Here is a 16084-nt window from a genome sequence, read left to right as displayed (position 1 = left end):
TAGTGCTCAACACCAGAGATGGGACTGCCCAAGTGTTATGAACAAAGGATAGCTGGCTGATGGCAGCTCACACAAAATATTCCCATGGGTTCCACCTGGCTTTTTCATCTGTAGACAGGATACTCCTGTAATGGTGAGAACAACTGCAGATGCTGCTTAAAATTATCTGCAAGACAGGGGGAAGAAAAGGAAAGATGGGACTGTACTAGTTGAAATTTGTCATAAAAATAGTTTCTAACACAGACCTATTGGTAACAAAAATAGTGAGGGGTGATAAAAAGCACTGATTTTCAATAAATCTTGTAGTCTTAATTTTTTTGGGTGGGTGTTAAATATCTGTAAAAGTTAATTTCTATGAGTTCATTCATTTGGATTTTCTGTTTTGAAGGATGGAAAAATTGAAGCAGAAGACTTTACCAGCAGACTGTACAGAGAACTTAATTCTTCACCTCAACCTTACCTTGTGCCTTTCCTGAAGGTAACTTGATGACTGTATTTCTGTGTTTAGGTATCAGCAGCAATGAACACAAGCACATCTTTTACCAGCAGAGATGAAATTCCAAAATGCTGTAAATGGAGGTTTTAAATGGTACCTGGATTTTTTTGCTCCCTTATAATTTTTTCTACTCGTTGGTATGATTCATTTGCACAGTCACCATTGCAATTTCTATCATGGTGTTGCATTGTATCTCTTTTGAGAACTCTGCAGTTTTCTTTCTGACTTAGCACCAAGCCTATGAATTGGTTTATTATCCTCTTTTTAGTCTTGGAAAGAAAACAAAGGATTGAATGATGTCTGTGCTGCATACCTGTTCGCATAAGCAGGAAGTTTGTCACCTCTCAGTAATAAATCTCATTTGTCATAAATTTTGTAGTATTTGAACACATCTCAAAATAAAGTTTACTCTGAAACATTCAGTATGTGAAAATCAGAGAAAGTACAACAGTGCTGTATGGGCAGAGTGTAACTCTGCTTGACTAATGTGTGATTAAAGGATGTAATTGTAGATGTGTGATGTTCTGGCTTCTTGAGTACTTGTTCAACCTGGAGCTGTTCATGAGAACAAAAAATGTAATCATAAGAAAACAACTAATATAAGAATCCAGTAAATCTTCCAGGATCTCTTTGAAGCCATCATGTGTTGTAGCTTGGTATATATGTAGGAACAGAAGTATGGAAGGCAGCATGAGCCTAGATTGTTTAATACATACCAGAGGTTGCAAGTAGACTTACACAACAGGCCCATGACATCTAAGCTTCCACAACTAAAGGTACTGTTGCTCTGTCTAGCTTTAGATGGCAAGTAGCATATTTCTGTGTGCACCCTGTCATGTTTGCTCAGGTGCGCTCAGTTTGCTACAATGGACCAAAGTGAAATGCATTGCTTTTTACAATGAATGTTTTCTTATGTGATCTAGGATTAAAATACTCAAGTAAATTCTTTCCTTTCCATTTTTCAGAGGAGTTTACCTGCCTTGAGACAATTAACACCAGACTCTGCAGCTTTCATTCAACAAAGTCAACAGCAGCAGCCAACAACGCAAGCAACGATAGCAACTATTCCATCTGCAGCAGTGATTCTGAGCTCGGCAGTTCAGCGCACTGCAGGGAAGGCAGCTGCAGCTGTAACGAGTACCCTCCAACAACCTGTAATCAGCCTAACTCAGCCTACACAAGTTGGTGTTAGCAAACAAGGGCAGTCTACACCACTGGTACGTTGGTTGAAGTGCATCATCTGTTGTTGCACAGGGGTTTTTTTGATAACACAATGGCTTTCCCTCTTAAATTGGTGGTTTGGCTCAATTGATGATCTTTGACCTCTTTAGAGAAACTAGCAACTAAGAGAAAAAGAAATATAATTTAGAATACATTCTTGATTAAAGTACTGTTATTTCCTATTTTAGCATGAAATACTGGCAGATTGTGTCAATCAGAGCAGTGTTCTGGAGGATCTTTCATTTTCCATTTCATAAATCTCACAACAAATTACCCCAAAGGAGAAAAAATTTTGTCAGTCCTGGACATAAACCAAATAAGAACAGTATGGTGTGCAGCATTTTCCTTTTTTTCCTCCTCTTGTAGCTGAGCAGTGCCTGAGTATAAGCTTTTTCTAGGATGTGTATTAATTAATATACATTGTTACTTTGCTAGTACTGTGTGATAGTTTTAGGCACTTCAGTGTTACCTGTAGAATGCTTTGCATTCATCTGAGCTGCTGTCTCCAGACATTTCATATAAAAAAGGAGATATCTCTTTGTCAATCTGCAAGTATTTTTCACTTATCTTGAGAGAAAAACTAGTGATTATATTGGCCTTACTACCTTTATAACCTTGGTATTATAGAAAGAGGAACAAAAACTGAACATTGATTAATTAGTGCTGGATTTACAAGCAAATAGTTTGGCCTTTAAATAAATATATAAAACGGTAGCAAAAGTACAATGGAAAAAAAAAGATGACTTGCAGAGTTGTGGAAGTGGAGCTTGCAAAACAGGCAGTTGGTAGAGTTCTTTACAATAGTTTGAAAGTGAAGTTTCTGAAAAGTAGTTGAGGGCAGAAGATGAGTTTGTGTGAATGACTCTGACATTGCAGTGTAAGGTTCACCTTCAGAAGAAGTGTGGCTCCGGTTTCCTGAGACTCAGTCTAGCCTAACAATCCAGTGGTACAAAGCTACATGGCTGTAGCTTATGCTGATTCTGGATGAAGACAGCATGTGTGGTACCAGCTGGTTTGTCTTCATCATGTCTCCATTTAGGTTTAGAGTTGGTTCAGGCAGATCCAGTTTGCTTTTATGTCTCTAATATAGAAAGCAGATGGAGAAGTTTTAACTGGATCTTTGTAATTATAGATGTTTGGTTTGTAAATAGAAATAGGTTAGCAATTTCTTTTCTGTATCACAGGAAGTGCAATATTAGGTTTCCTATAAGGTATAATTTATCTAAAGGAACTTCTGAGTACCTTTAAATGTGCTGATTAAAACAGGCAGATGTGTTAAGACCTTGTCGTACAAGTTGATTATTAGGGTCTGCTCTTCCTACTGGTTCTTAGCCTTAGGCATTTCTAAGATTGTTTACACTTCTCTCATTATTTGCAGGTTATCCAACAGCCTCAAAAAGCAGGGGCATTGATAAGGCCTCCACAGGTAACATTGACACAGACACCAATGGTGGCGTTACGGCAACCGCATAGTCGTATTATGCTCACTACTCCTCAGATTCAACTGAATCAACTTCAGACAGGTAAGAGGTCAAGATGTTCTGGCTGTGCTATATTTGACAACAATAATTGAAGTCTGGTTTATGAATATTGGTTCTTAAGTGCCATGTTAGCTGTGTGATGGTTGCTGTATTACTGCTAAAATCTTCAGTGCACGGTGCCGTAGTGGCTGGGGATATGCATGTGTCAGGGCAGCATTTACAGTTTGGGTACTGGAACTGTGTGAGGGGCCCTGTTTCAGATGGATGACATGCAGACAGAATATACTGAGGTAAAGTCTTTGCACCAGACTTCGTGTGTTACTGCCCACGACTGCCTTGTAAATCTGCACTCTGATATAGATTTGATGGAGTACAAATGTGTTCTGTCTTCTTGCAGTACCGGTGGTAAAACCAGCAGTATTACCTGGAAACAAAGCTATTGCCACTATTTCGACACAAGTAGCGGCGGCTCAGAAGAATAAACTGAAAGAACCTGGGGGAGGCTCTTTTAGGTGAGGAACCAGGCACTGATTTGTGCTTGAGCTGCCTGGGCAGCCTGCTGAGCTCAGTGGGAACCTTTCTGCGTGCTGTAGTGCTGCTGAATCAGGCTGGGTAAACTCACAAGAAATAGAAGTGGATTTTCTGTGGGCAGGTTTCCTGCTTTAATGAAGACTTTAACAAATAACTGTGGACATGCTTGTGCCAGAATGGTTTTAGCCCTTAGCTGGTATTAAGGATAAGCATCAAACCTCACAAACACTTTCATCCTGGACAAGCAAATAAAATTAATTCCTTCGTTCCTCCCAGCTCTGCTCAGGTTATTTGGGTACACAACATGTCTTACAGTAATGAGTGCAGTTTGTTGTTGTTTTGTGGTTGTGATGTGTCTCTTGTTTCTCAAGGTGTTGAAAAATTACATAAGAAAGGATCTTGAAAAAACAGGAGGTACAAAACTGCAAAAGTCCTGAGTGCTCTTTGGAATCAAATTGTGTTAGTTTGATATTGTTTCATTTTATTTACTTTAGATAAAAAAGTGTTGAGGTTTACTGTGGAATTCCTTATATGCAGCTGTAGTATTCTAGCAATGTCTGCAGGTAAGCTCTTTATGGTTATAATGAGTTTTCCTTTCTTAAGGGATGATGATGACATTAATGATGTTGCATCAATGGCTGGAGTCAACCTGTCAGAGGAAAGCGCTCGGATATTGGCAACAAACTCCGAACTAGTGGGTACTTTAACAAGGTCCTGTAAAGATGAAACCTTCCTTTTCCCAGCACCTTTACAAAGAAGGATATTAGAAATAGGTATGTTGATTTTTCCTGAACTTCAATAAATAATTTTCATTAGCCTTGGGTTGAATTGAAGGCATTTTCCATGGAAATCATTTAAAGTCGCTGGAGTCATTACCTTTTGTATATTCTGATGCCTGTGGGTAATCATTCAGCTGAGGAATGCAGAGTAGTGTTTAAGGGGTAGCAAACCTTTTGAGCTGCCTTCTAAAATGATGGAAACGTCAAAATTGTTGGACCTGGTTAAAATTCTGACTGTCTTAGCTGGCAAGGTGTAACAAAAATAACAACATTTGGTTTTAGGAAAATAAATCCAGAAACACTTTTCTGGTATTTGCTTGTTTAGAATTGGTGGTACAACAAAAAAGCCCTCTTAAATTAGTTGTTATACTGTAGTATATGGCATTTATTAATAGATGGTAGGTTTTGTTAAGCTAATGTAACTTTTCATTTGTAAGCCACTCCTTGTTTAATGCTTGTCTGAGAAAAACCCAAGAGCCTTATTTTGCAAACAGCATTTATACTTTCATGACTGAGATTAGCCACGTGTTTGGCTGCATTATAAAATCATTTTTTTACAACTGTCTTCTGTCCTGGTCATAGGTAAAAAACATGGAATAACAGAAATCCATCCTGATGTAGTTAGCTATGTATCACATGCTACACAACAAAGACTACAAAACCTCGTGGAAAAATTATCAGAAACTGCTCAACAAAAGAATATTTCTTACAAGGTAACTGTATGTAACTGCACAAATGAAGTGGCAAAATGGCACAAATTCAGCAGGGTATTGTGCTGGCTGTAATGCAGGAGTTCAGGTGCTTTTCATTCTGTGAAGTGAGGTTGTTTAGTCTTTGACTCATTCATCTTACATTAAGATATTAATGCACACGAATGACTAGAACTCCTCAGCTTGCATATACAAAATGTTTATAAAACAAATGCAGAGAAACTGTATCCTCCCTTTATTTATTATGTCAAATATTTAGAGTCTGAGTGATTGTACAATTGGGTATGCAGATAAAAGTGCTGCTTTGAATTCTCAAGAGACTTATCTGACAGATGTATGTTCTTAATAGATGCAAATGCCTAAAGAGCATTTAAAAACCCAACAAACACCACACAGAGCTCTCCGAAATACATTCGTGAGGTTAAAGCTGTGATGGTGTTAGTTTAGAAGTCAAAATCTGATGATTCACGCAATAGTACAAAACACTTTCAAGAACTGCAGCTGGTTTGACTGGTGTAAATACACACTTGCTGTTTGTTTGAAAAGGACAAAGCGAACATTTGAGCTTTAAATGTATATGTTCTTCTAAAGTACAGTACAAGCTAACAGCTTTGTTTTTAACAACCCTAATGAGAAACACATTTGCCATGTTTGCAGGATGATGAAAGATACGAACAAGCGAGTGACGTTCGGGCACAGCTCAAGTTCTTTGAACAACTTGATCACATAGAAAAGCAGCGTAAAGATGAACAAGAAAGGGAAATTTTAATGCGTGCGGCAAAGGCAAGTGCTTGGATTTCACACGTGGTTCCGAAGTGTCAGTTTGACGTCAAAACCGCACAGTTTCTTTTCATTCTAAAGCGCTCACAATGCAGGGGAAGACTAATCTTCAAAGGTGGAGCTTGATGAATGCATTCTTTAGCTAGAGCTGTGTTCTGCTTTTTGAGGGTACAGTGTGTGAGACAACTTCTTTGCCTGTCTTACTGCGTGTTCCCGAATTAGGTCTTTGCCAGTCTTATTGTGTGTTCCCGAATTAGGTCTTAAAACTTAGTTTTTACGCTTTGCATGGTGGAAAATAGGAATTTGGTGTCTCGGTGGTACTCTTAAATGGAATAAAGCGATTATAGGTATTTCAGAGACTAGAAAGACTTCAGAAAGGTTTTTACAAGCTGGAGAAGTACAGTAAACAGGAAGCAGTTGATGTAAACACAAGTGTAAGCATTAGATTTTGTGGCTTTAGTGACCCTAATATAGAATGACTATGACTAGGCAGGAATGCTGTAGAAATTGTTCACAAAAGAGGTGAGTTAGGCTTCTGTTGGGTTTGTGGTCTGGTATGAGTTGATAATGCCAAAATTCAGGGGTTTTGCTGCAGTATTAACGAGTTGTGAACTAACACTGCCAGTTCGGTTGGGTCCTGTTAGACAGCTGAATCCAGCTTTTGTGCCATACATCAAGGAGACTTCAGAAGGAAAGCAATTTAAAGATCTAGAAAATGTGCCCTATGAGGTGAGATTTGAAAGTAAATCCATTTGCTTCAGAAGAGAAAAGACTGAGGTGAGGTTAAATCTCCATGACTGTCGCATATTCTTGTTATTCCCTGTGCCTAAAGTGCAGCAGGGAAAACATAGGTTAATCATTAGGAAAAGCCTAATATTTTAAGAGTACTTGAGCATAGAATTAAAACAGTTTCTAAAGAATGTATAGTCAGAATTTGTTTGAATTGAGTTAGTCTGGAGTATAGATAGCTGGGTGTCAGTTGCTTCACCAAAGCAACAAGTGGTAGGAAGAGAAAATGTCATCAAGTTGTGCCAGGGGAGGTTTAGGTTGGACATTAGGAGCAATTTCTTCTGCAGAAGGGTTGTCAAGGCCTTGCACAGGCTGCAAAGGAAAGTAGTGAAGTCACCGTACCTGGAAGGATTTTAAAGATGTGTAGATGTGGTACTGAGGAATGTGGTTTAGTGGTGATCTGGCAGTGCTGGGTTAACAGTTGGACTCCATGATCTTAAAGTCTTTTCCAAGCAAAATCATTCTGTGATTCTTAAAGTGTGGTATGTACAAGTAAGTGAACTGGACAGTGATACAAATGGTCTGTTGGTCAGTTAGCTGCAGCTCGTTCAAAGAGGAGTCTGACTTGCGTGTGCAGGTGGAGCAGCTAGGGGAAGAATTCTTCCAAAAAGTACAGGTCTGTTTCCTTTTTCCATATGCAAAGTGTGTGAATTTAAGTTCTCAGATCTGTGTAACTTTTGTCTTGTAATAGTTTTGTTTAAGGCATAAGTGCTTAGCTGTTGCTTTGTTACTTTTAACAAAGCTGAAAAAGGAGATCCTTTTTCAAAACCAGATACTTGAAACTGAGAAATGGAAGACTGCTTTTAATCTCTAAAAATTTTCCCCTGTTGCCCTTTCTAGCAGTGGTAGGTGTTCTCCATTTCCTGCTGAATTTTAAGGGAAAAAAATGCATATTCTGTGTAAATCTTACATTCTTTAACTGCTTTTGTAACCAAATTACTTTTTCTTTCTTTTTCCCCAACCATTCCACATTCATCCTTTGTCAATGTAGTCTCGATCTCGACAAGAAGATCCAGAGCAGCTTAGGTTGAAACAGAAGGCCAAGGAGGTAAGTGTCAGTCTTCACATCAACTCTTCTTTTGGAAATGGAAAGAAAAATAATTAACTGTACTTGTTCTGGCAAATGCAGATGCAGCAACAAGAGCTAGCACAGATGAGACAGAGGGATGCCAACTTGACTGCATTAGCTGCGATCGGTCCCAGAAAGAAAAGGAAACTAGATTCATCGGGATCTGGATCAGGGACAGAGGTACAGTGCCATTGTAATGTTTGGTTTTGCTGCATCAGCCACACAAACTTTTCTGTTCAGAACTTTTTTCCTAGTTTGTGGAAGCTTTGAGTGGCAGAAGTGTTCAGATTTGCTTGCTCCAAGGTCATGATCAATTTTTAGCATCTGTGTAGTGGCATGGGATATAAAACTTGGATTGTTATTCCCTAATTCTTGGGACAGGAGGAAATGTTGTGAAACCCATTGTGTTCTCTCAGGTCTCTGCTTTTTTGTCCTCTCTAGTTTTGGGAAGAGATTGTTGTGATTGTAGCCAGTCTGTTCAAATGATATGGGTGGGTGCAATGATAGAGTTGAATCACTGCTAAATTTGACAGCAGGAGCTTCAGGTTACAGGGATGTCCTTGTTAGAGTAGGATAAGGAACTTGCACAATTTCTTTCTTCAGCTGTTGATTTGTCTTATTTTTAGTGTCTCTAAAGCAGATCAGCTTGACCACTCCCACCTGATCATGATGTTCTTGCATATACTTTGAATAGTCTTTCAATCTACCTGAGTTTAAGTTAACATTAAAATAATTAGACACTGACCATACTGATGCTTAATCTGCAGAGAGATTTTTGAAAGGCCAGATGAAACAGCAAAATATCTGGTGTGCTCCTGAACAAGTTAATAAACATGAAATGGTATAAAATTGCTTTCTGCATGGAAGACATTCAGTGTAGTTTCTCTATTGTTTAAAAGGAATAAAACCTTGGAACTCTTAATTTCCAGGGTCAAGGGCTTTCTTCATAATAAGAGGATTTTTCTCTGCAGAGTTTTGTGTCTAATAGCAAGTGACAGAAGAGAAATAATTTAGTAATGCTGTTCATGACTTCCTGAGCATTCCAAATGTTTAGTGCTGAAGCATTTATGCTGTAGAAAAGCCTTTAGTTTCTAAAGAATTCACCTTTTATACTGAATTGCTAGAAGCAACAATTTACACATCCCTGATATGCTAGAGAACAATCTGAATACCAATAGGTGTTATTTTTATTTCTAAGAATCAACCCTCTTGAGCATCTTTTAAAGGAAATTTCAGTATCAACATTTACTAAAATGTTTGTGACTGATAGTAAGACTTACACAGTAATTTGTTAACTTATTTAAAAATATGAATGTGGTTTAAAGTTATAAAAATAGCAGAATGGGGCACTTCTACAGAGAGAGATGTGCATATAAATGAAGTCCTCTCTGAGGAATACGCTGAAGCATCACATCCAGCATTATTGTTGGCATTGCTTACTTAGGCATGCTCAAGTGTGCACCATTAATACTCTGTTAATGTCACTTAGGTTATGAAATGCATTTTCCATCTACTGTGAACACTTGTTTGTATTTCATCTAAATTTGGCTAATTTAGTTATCCTAGATTAATCCCTTACTGGTTAACCAATTAACTACAGGTTCCCTTGAAATCTAATCTTTTTGTCTGTTTAATTAAGAACCAGCTGCTTTTGATCTGATAGACTCACAGCTGTGCTTTTTGCTGCTCTGTCACTTGACATTTTTAAATTGAGCTCCACTTGTCACCATTTGTGTGCAGTTTGTAGTTAAGGCATATTACAAGTGTGGAAAATAAGGTTTGTCATTGCTTAGACACTGATTTGTAAATGTAAGCTTTTGATGTCTAAAGATCCTGAGTCTTAATTGCAGGTAAAATAATATCTGAGTAGCAATGGTACTGTTTTGTTTCAAAATTCAACCAAACAGGTTTCTGTCACTTTTAGAGTTTTCTGTCCAGGTGATTTTATTGACTTACTAAGAAGCTTCTTGACTTAGAGTAGCATAGTTCTGTGTCTTAAAAGACTCCTGAAGTTTTACCCTTGCATTTAAAGTATTATAGCATGAATAGTAAAATCATGCTTGAGCCTGATTTTGAAGTCCCCAAATTAAAACCCTTTCCAACCATTCTCTTGTCAGTCAGTAGTTGTGTGTGTATTTGAGGGAATTTAATTAGCATCCATTGCTCTTCTGCATGATGGAAATGAAGCACCTAAGTTGTGCAAGTGCCTTAAAATAACTACGGGATTTCAATGATTTGATATTTGCTGATTCGACAGGTAACTAGTCTGAGAAATAGAAATCTGGCTTAATTGTTAGCAAGAGCCCCTGCACTGCATACGGTGTACTACTAACTCAGATGGTAGTTCTCAGCTCAAGTTACATTGCTTTCTTAATCAATGTTGTACACTGATCAGAAATACGCTACCTTCACATACAGAGAGGACTGTGCTGGTGAGAGCCTCACCAGCTAATTCACATGGCTTTTGGACTACTCTAAATTAGGGCTTCTCTCAAGTCTGATATGTTCTTATTTAAAACTGTCTTTTAACATTCTCCCAGCTCTCAGGCAGATAAATATTTATTGACAAGTGAAGTGTATTTGGACCTTCATGTGTCACTAAATATTGAAGTTTCATGAAGTAGACAAAAAAAAGAGTTTATCCTTATAAATGAAATTGGAGGAAAAAAGAGTCCATACAATTGTAGAGCTGTTGATGTTGGAAGAGACTTGATGTCATCACATCCAACTGCTCACCTAGAGCTTGCAATCCCATGACTACCACTAATACACTACCACTAAACCATGTCTCTCAGCACTGCATCCACTCATCTTTTAAATTTCTCCAGGGATGGTGACTCCACTGCCACCTCCCTGGGCAGCCTGTTCCAGGGCTTGATAACCCTTTCTGTGAAGAAATTTTCCCTAATATCCAACCTGAGCGTCCCCTAATGCCTAAGACACAGAAACATAACCTTTTCCAGTTCACTTGGAACACCTTCACTATTCACAAACCCACAAAGAGCAAGTTGTCAGCAACAGACGCTGCCGGAAAGATTGCTGACGTCCCAGTCTGCGGTGGAATCCGGCCGGCCGGTCTCTGCGTGCCATCTACTGGTGACGAGGCCTTACTGCTGCCATAGGCAAGGAGCGGCAGGGAGGCTGCTGCTTCATAGAGTCACAGAATGTTAGGGTTTGGAAGGGACCTCGAAACGTCATCCGGTCCAACCCCCTTGCCAGAGCAGGATCGCCTAGAACAGGTCACACAGGAATGCATCCAGGCGGGTTTTGAATGTCTTCAGTGAAGAAGACTCCCCAGCTTCTCTGGCCAGTCTGCTCCAAGGCTCTGTCACCACTACAGTAAAGTTTTCCTGCACGTTGAGGTGGAACTTTGTATTACAGTTTGTATCCACTGCCCCTTGTCCTGTCACAGGACACCACTGAGAAGAGACTGGTCCCTTTTTCTTGACACTTTTTCTTGCCTTTGGCCAGCCTGATCTAGTGTGGGATGTCCCTGCCCATGACAGGGGGGTTGGAACTAGATGATCCCTGTGGTCCCTTCCAACCCTGACTGATACTATGGTACTATGACACCCAGCCTTCAGATATTTATAAACATTAATAAGATCCCCTCTCAAGTCTTTTCATTTCCAGACTAAACAGCCTCAAATCTCTCAGTTCTGGTTAGGCCACACCTCGAGTACTGTGTCCAGTTCTGGGCCCCTCAGTTTAGGAAGGATGTTGACTTGCTGGAGTGTGTCCAGAGAAGGGCAACGAAGTTGGTGAGGGGCTTGGAACACAAGCCCTATGAGGAGAGACTGAGGGAGCTGGGGTAGCTTAGCCTGGAGAAGAAGAGACTCAGGGGTGACCTTATTGCTCTCTACAACTACCTTAAGGGAGGTTGTAGACAGGCAGAGATTGGTCTCTTCTCCCAGGCAACCAGCACCAGAACAAGAGGACAGAGTCTGAGGATGCACCAGCGGAGGTTTAGGCTGGAGGTTAGGAGGAAGTTTGACACAGAGAGAGTGATTGCCCATTGGAATGGGCTGCCTCAGGAGGTGGTGGAGTCACCGTCACTGGAGGTGTTCAGGAGGGGACTTGATAGGGTGCTTGGTTGCATGGTTTAGTTGATTAGGTATTGTTGGATGATAGGTTGGACACGATGATCTCGAAGGTCTCTTCCAACCCGGTTTATTCTATACATTCTATATTTTCTCTGAAGATCTTTGGAAAACCTAGGGGAGGGTTGCTGACACATTCTGATTTCTCTCCTCTTCTCTTTTTCAGGGATCTGGCTCGAGCGCAGCAGTCCCGGGCAGCTCTGGAGTGGGAACCACCAGTCAGTTTAAGCGACAAAGGATAACGCGGGTGAACCTCAGGGACCTCATATTTTGTTTAGAAAATGAGCGAGAGACAAGCCATTCACTATTGCTATACAAAGCATTCCTTAAGTAAAACGGAAGAGCTCGAGGGTATTTTTGACGGAGAGACACCTGAGGACATGTTTTTTATACCTTTGCAGATTCCGCCTTTTTTTGTAACGAGCGAACGGGATATCGTTTGAAAAACAGCCACCTCTTTACACGGAACAGTTTTGTACTCCTGTTTATAAACTGAACTCTGCAGTCTGAGAGGAAACGCGTTTCTGTAACAGTGAGGATACTTGCAAGGCCTGTGGATGCTCTGAAAGGACGATTCAATTTTAACTCATCTCTTGATTGAGTGGCCTTCTTGCCAAACAAGCCATATATAAAGACTGATGGAATCGTTTAGCAAATAACTAGCTACCCTTTGTCAGCCCTGTAGCGGTTTCCACCTTAATTGTGCATTTTAGTTCAGTTTTACTCAACTAAATCGATTATATAGGCATATGTCTACAGCAGATGACCTCATTTCATTTAGCTTATTTTGTTTTGTTTTTTTTTTTAAAAGCAGTCAGTTTAGCAAAGCAAACTGATTTATTTTTGGGGTTTTTTTTTTAAAGAATATTTATCTTCCCTCCCCCCTCTCCCCCAAATGTTCAAAAATCTAGAGGGATATACAGTTAATTTTTAAACATAACCTCAATTTTAATCACATTATTGCTTATTAGAGGCCCTGAACTCCCATAAAGGAGGGTTACTTCTGAATGTTTTAGCAGCATCTGTAAAAAAAAAAAACAAACAAAAAAAATGCATTTTATTTGCTATAGTTTGTAAAGCTGTAAAGTTCAAAAAAAAAAAAAAGGAGGAAAAAAAAAAACCACAACAAAAAGGAGAAAAAAAAAAAAGAGAAACCTTTTCAGCATAAATATATTTTACTTGCACTGTGTTTTTTTAGCTAAAGTGAAAGCTTAGATTAAATAAAGTCAAAAGTCGAGAGGAATCATCAAAAGACTGTTTCTCAGTGTGAATCAAGTGTTGAAAAATGGTTGGTGTATTTTGTCAGTAATTGTACATAATTTTTGGCACATAACATAAACAAACAAACAAACAAAAAAAATGGCTATGTAAACTATAATTATTTTGCTAAAAGACTGTATGCAAGCTGTGGGCCTACTTTAAAGATGTCCAGAGCAAAGTCCTTCCTTTGTACCTATTTTTTTATTACAAATATACTAATTGGTTCTTTATATTTTCAGAGGTTATTGTATTAAATTGTCTATTGATAGTACTTTTATGACTGTAAATACTTTGGCTTTCTTTGTGTGAACTCTCCATGGTAGAATTTAACTCTCTGGCGTGTAAACTGAATGCTGATCAGTATTTTTATCAACACACCTGACAACTGTTACACCCCTTTTTATTTTGTCTTTTAGGAAATCCTGTCTTTCCATTATCATTTTATTTTGTGTTTTTTTTCCTCCATGTAAATTTTGCACAGTTACTTGTTCATATGTAAATATTTTACTTTCAAAAATGAAGTTTTTAATTGCTATTGTTTTATATAGGATTGAAAGAAAATTAACTCCTTTATTAAAAACAAATTTATCTGTATTTGCTAATGTATTTTTTTTTATTATTTGGTTGGTTTTTTTTTTTTGGTCCTCTCTAAACTTTTTTCTCCTCTTGGGTTTATTTTTCTTGGTGCAGTAAAAGATTGGTCTACCTGAGGGGATGCTGCTTCCCGGAGATGCACTTTGGGGTTTTTACATTGTTTTGTTCTGTCGGTGTTTTGGAAGTGTGTACCTTTATGAATCTTGACATTTCTTTGTTGTCTCGGGGATCTTGGAGTAAGATCAGTGGAGAGCAGGGTTTAGTTTGTTTGTTTTGAAGCAATGAAGGTTTCTGAAGAGGTCTTAAAAGTATTTTAGTTTTGTCTAGTGAAGGTTTAATAAAACACCCTCTCCCTGAGGGCAGCCTACTCCTTCAGACACAAATTAGCTACCATGGTTTTCAGAAGAAGGTGTGACCTAAACCACAGAACTTGGAGGCCAGCTATGAAAGAATGTAATTAGGGACACGCTTTTATTAATGTGAAAATCTGAGAAGGTGCATTTCTCATGCTCTGTTGTGAATGTTTAGCTTTTGGGTTGTGGGTTTTTTAATGCCTGCTCTCATGAGTAACACAAAATAAATTCACAATTGCGAGGCCCTAATCCTGCTATTTATTTAATAGCAAAAGTCACCTTAATGGGTAATTATTTCTTGCATACAGACAAATCTATCCACAGGCTCCAGCTCCAAGCACGCCCCTGTTGATCTGGTGTGTGGCTGGCACTGGCTTGGTCCACGTGGGGTGTTTGTGAATATCTGGATTAGCTCCATACACTCACCTGGCAACGTGTGTGACGCTTACTTGAAGATTTTGATTGTCTGCAAACTCCAAACTGTCTTTCAGATTGTGTAATGTTATTGAGTGGGAAGAAACAGCTTTGACTTTTGGTCAAAACATTGTCATAACCTTCCTTTAATTGTAACAAGTGTTGATTGTTAATACTGATCACCACTGGCCATCCAGTGACGAAGCACAGAGTCTGCAAAGCTGTGGCAGGTAAGTTGGGGAAAACCTGACCTCCAGGTGTTGCTTGGGGGTAAGGCATGCTTGAAAAAATTAAGTCATTAGATGGTGTGTTGTACTCTGCACTCCCTCTTCAGCAGAGGTAGTAGCTTAGAAATACACTGGAGAGGTCAAGACAGTTGGGAGGAGGGGAAGATCTTCTGTAGGACCATAGCTCTTGGTTTTGTTTAAATAGCACATTTTAGAGCACAGTCAGCCCTTGGCTCCATGTAATTTTTCTCAGCTTTAGAAAGTTCCTGTTCTTAGTTTGACAAGCTGGTGGTGTCCATCTCCCTCCAGTAGTCTGAATTAATGTAGTTTTGGGCTGTAATAGTGGCACTTCAGTCCTGCAGTGGACACTGACTCCTGTGGTCGTTGGCATACTTCTGAGAGATGTTCTCACTGCAGATCAGTTGTTGCTTGTTTGTTTTGTTGGTTGGCTCTGTTGTGTTTCGTTTGTTTTGCTTTTCAATGATGAAGTAACTATTTTTGAAACTGCCCAGAAGCTCTACATTTCAGAGCAAAGTCACAGCTGAGGAGGGGTGGCATTCATAGAGGAATGCAGGTGTGCAAAAGCATTTCTCTTGTGCATTAGGGGCCTGGAAAGGGAGAAACTGTGATTCCTTCTGCCCCCTGAGCTTGTGCAGCTCCACCAAAGAGGGAAGGTTAAGGTGCAAGGGAGTTTTCTGCCCCTTTCCTTCATCCTCTTCCTTCAGAAGTTGTGCAGCTTCCTTATAGGACCTCAGAACTGGAGGTGCATGCATTGAAGATAGCTACAGGTGGATGGCTCTCTCCATGCATGAGTCAGTGATATTTTATTACATCCTTTGTTTAATCACACTTTTAGTTCTATCAAGGACAAGTTGCTTCTCTCTTGCTTGTAAGTTTACCAGCATTTGTGTGTGTGACCTAGAGGTGGGCTCTCCACCTTCTGTTTTACAGAAGTCTTGATGGCTCTATATTTTTTTTTTAACACCTTTTATTGGGTAGTGCATAGCTCTAGTGTTCATTTTTCTAGCAAAAAAAAAATCAATCAGAAAAGAGAGGATTTGGTAAGGCACCCTGAATTCAGCCTGTTTTTCATTTCTCAGGTGTATAATTAAATAGGTGTGTTTTCAGCCAGCCTATTGAAATACGTACTGAGACACATGCCTGAGTGCTCTGATGAATGCCATCGAATTCACACTAATTAAGACCTTATTGGAGATTTTCATCTGATTCAAGAAGTTTCCCTGTGTTTGAGACTGTCTGAATTACAAATGATGAGAGGG

The 16084-nt window shown here is 39.2% G+C and overlaps 1 protein-coding gene across 1 annotated transcript in view; it reads left to right on the top strand.

The window, feature by feature from the left end:
• TAF4 (TATA-box binding protein associated factor 4) overlaps positions 1-12741 on the top strand; it is a 39005-nt gene extending 26264 nt beyond the window's left edge. Inside the window, exons 7-16 of the mRNA XM_009909967.2 lie at positions 389-478; positions 1462-1713; positions 3096-3240; positions 3596-3710; positions 4333-4502; positions 5091-5221; positions 5876-6001; positions 7779-7835; positions 7917-8036; positions 12123-12741. Of these exons, the coding sequence (XP_009908269.2) occupies positions 389-478; positions 1462-1713; positions 3096-3240; positions 3596-3710; positions 4333-4502; positions 5091-5221; positions 5876-6001; positions 7779-7835; positions 7917-8036; positions 12123-12290 (1374 nt within the window). The 3' untranslated portion in view covers positions 12291-12741. The remainder of the gene's footprint in view (positions 1-388; positions 479-1461; positions 1714-3095; positions 3241-3595; positions 3711-4332; positions 4503-5090; positions 5222-5875; positions 6002-7778; positions 7836-7916; positions 8037-12122) is intronic.
• The last annotated feature ends 3343 nt before the right edge of the window (positions 12742-16084 follow it).

The sequence above is a fragment of the Dryobates pubescens genome, chromosome 26 (genome assembly GCF_014839835.1).
Source record: "Dryobates pubescens isolate bDryPub1 chromosome 26, bDryPub1.pri, whole genome shotgun sequence".
Classification (NCBI taxonomy): Eukaryota; Metazoa; Chordata; class Aves; order Piciformes; family Picidae; genus Dryobates; species Dryobates pubescens.
This window is presented reverse-complemented; position numbering and strand designations above follow the sequence as displayed.